The 2,806-nt window shown below is 39.6% G+C and overlaps 1 protein-coding gene across 1 annotated transcript; it reads left to right on the top strand.

Moving 5' to 3' along the window:
* The first annotated feature begins 235 nt into the window (after positions 1-235).
* Positions 236-2,169, top strand: LOC110850501 (pickpocket protein 28). The gene is made up of 8 exons (XM_022097938.1): positions 236-360; positions 476-731; positions 787-929; positions 1,155-1,389; positions 1,472-1,606; positions 1,686-1,830; positions 1,875-1,946; positions 2,018-2,169. Exons 1-8 carry the CDS (start codon positions 236-238, stop codon positions 2,167-2,169), a joined length of 1,263 nt encoding a protein of 420 aa, XP_021953630.1.
* The last annotated feature ends 637 nt before the right edge of the window (positions 2,170-2,806 follow it).

Here is a 2,806-nt window from a genome sequence, read left to right as displayed (position 1 = left end):
GCTCCTTGTGAGAATAGTCAAATTCCTCTATAGTGATTTCTGGGTTGTAATACAGGCCAGTACCAGAGATAGAATGGAAACTTCACTCCATTGTCTAGTTTTTATGTATTTGTTACATAAAAATAATTATGGCTTTACGACATTCTTCCTGTCTTTCAGGGCCTTTTGGTTCATTGTGGTTTGGCTGTGTTGCATCATCGTGTATCTTATTATCAAGGAGGGTATAAAGAGAACAATGGGACATCCACTAGTCGTGTCAACGGAAACGGAAGAAGTTGGGATTATGGATGTCGACTTCCCACAGGTCACAGTTAGTCACCCTGGTGGCTTGAAACTCACGTCCATATCAAGAGCAATAACGTAAGAGGTTATCAAGGCTTTACTCAAAGTTACAAGACATTCTAATTTTACGATGGATATAGCTACTCCGCTTTGCTTCTTCTGCTGTACAGTGAACGCTTGTAATTTTGTATAGAAATTATAAAACAGCCGTAGCCCTTGACAGTGTGACAGACGAGGATGGACTTTTATGGAGCGTGAAGGATACCCGCAGGCTTCTGCAAATTATAGATCAAGTTTGTTCCTGGAAAACGACTTATGCGGGACTGAACAACGTCAGAAATGAAGAAAATGGTAATACTGGCATATTCGTAAATCGAGATAGCTATAATCTCACTGATGAGCCATCATCCAACGCAATGACCGACAAAATTATTCCGTTCCTTAAGAAGGTATGGCTTGTTAAAATATGCGAATTCACTCGGTAAGCTGAGGTTTCATTTATAGGCAACATATGATTGCTCCAACGCAATCGCCGGATGTTTTCTTAATGAAATACTAGTCCCTTGCGGATTATTGTTCAAGAAACGCTTCTCCGAGTGGGGCAGCACATGCATGTTCAATGGAATTCCAGGGTTAGTCACCAGACGGTAAGCTTTAATTAATCTCAAATACTGCATTCTGGTGCTAAATTAGTTTCATAATATTAGTTATGTATGTTCGTTAGCTATGTTAGTTACATCATTGGATTACCAATTCAATGTTAAACATTCTTGACTGAATTAAATTCCCTAATCGATGCTGCCCCGGTCCCTGTAGTACTACGCTGCATGTCTCTTGAAGGTCTAGTGACAATTTTGGACATCTATCTATAGATTCCAAACCATTCAGACGGTCGTGAGTGAAGGGGAATATACCAACGACGAGCTAGAAGCATGGAGGAAGGCCAAATTAGACCAAGATATCGGACAAGAGCAACTTAAACCAAATGGTTCAATTCGTACTCCCTGGCGACAAACATCTCCAGGAAAAATGTCAGGTTTATCGTTTATCATAAAAGACGAGTTACTGGATAAAGCCTGTGTCCATAGCGAGGGGACAGGATTCATGGTATGTCTTTGTTTATGGTGGAAAAAGTTTCAATTAGAAGATTTAACTTCGAGGGTATTAACAATTTTGAAACCATGCTAAGCTCACCGTTGCTCATCCGTCTAATGAACCCAAAATTAAGCGTTTCGGAAAATCCATGCCCTTCGGACACGAAGTTTTCGTTTCAGTCAAGCCAATCATATTATTGGCGGATGGCGGAATTGGTGATATAGAAGTGGTATGACATTCGTATAAAATTCTTATAAAATTGTTCATAACACCTGGTTAACATTAATAATTTCTAAATCCTTGGTAAGGATCAACGAAAGTGTTTTTTTAGTGACGACAAGGGCGGTGCCAGGTTGAAGTTTTATGAGAAGTACACGCAGCAAAACTGTTTCCAGGAATGTATTTCTGATGCAGTCGACGCAAAGTGTAATTGTACTGGATTTCTAGCTCCTGGTAAACAATATATTCAACACTGTTATTCGAAAAATGTACAATAGCTACAATAGGTGAACCTGGACGAGCCTTGTGCGATACCTGGGGATCGATAGGGTGCGCTGCGGGAAAAGAAAGTGAGACCATCATATTAACATGTAGTATAAATGTAACTAAATAATTGGCACATTAATATGTTTATTTTCAGAGGAGATGTATGACCACGGCATTCAAGCATCTTGTAAGAAATGCCTACCTAATTGCAGACAAACCAAGTACACCACGTCCGTAACTTCTAGTCCATTAACCCAGAAACACATGGAGTGGTACAGGAACGAATATAAGCAGCAATTGATGTAAGCAAAGTAGGTGGAATTCAGCGGAGCCAACCCAGGGGGCCATACCCGACAATCCTGGTTTATTCCCGATTAGTTGTGAGCCAAAGAGTGTGACTCTCATTGATTGGTTCTTAACAACCAAACAGGAATAAACCAAGATTGTGGGATATGGCTATAACATCTAGGTTTGCTGTGCTGGTGTCATTTATAGTTTAGACTGGAACTAGTATCCATAACCCCCAGAGGTAACTATTAAAAAGCAAAGGTTTCAGATTCAGTTTCAAATTTCAGTTCCCTAATTCCGCAGAATTTGTGCATTTCGCACATATGCGACTAATTAAAGCTACCCGTTCATTCTTAAGAAATTTTACTATGCCAATATATGTATAAATATTTGAAGATATTGCATAGGTTAAAGGTTTTGGGAATATCATTTTAGTAATAATGAGACTTTCTCCATCGTGTACGTCTACTTCGAAATGGACTCCGTCCAAGCATCAAGGAGAGGTGCAAGATACAGCACCTTCGAAGAAGTTGGTAAATGTCATTCATCTTTTACTATTTGCATTGGAAGATAAAACTAAGTACCAAAATTGAATTAGGCCTCGTGGGTGGAACAATTTCCATGATCACTGGCCTCACATTGCTGGACATTATAG

The sequence above is a fragment of the Folsomia candida genome, unplaced genomic scaffold (assembly GCF_002217175.1).
Source record: "Folsomia candida strain VU population unplaced genomic scaffold, ASM221717v1 Fcan01_Sc005, whole genome shotgun sequence".
Classification (NCBI taxonomy): domain Eukaryota; kingdom Metazoa; phylum Arthropoda; class Collembola; order Entomobryomorpha; family Isotomidae; genus Folsomia; species Folsomia candida.
Note: the sequence above shows the minus strand (reverse complement) of the source record. Positions and strands in the feature narration are given on the sequence as shown.

Excerpts from the sequence above, each read along its gene's own strand:
- LOC110850501 (XM_022097938.1), top strand. The coding sequence starts at position 236 with ATGGGACATCCACTAGTCGTGTCAACGGAAACGGAAGAAGTTGGGATT. Across the intron at positions 361-475 it reads TCCATATCAAGAGCAATAAC|AAATTATAAAACAGCCGTAG; the intron begins GTAAGAGGTTAT and ends AATTTTGTATAG. Across the intron at positions 1,831-1,874 it reads TACTGGATTTCTAGCTCCTG|CTACAATAGGTGAACCTGGA; the intron begins GTAAACAATATA and ends AATGTACAATAG.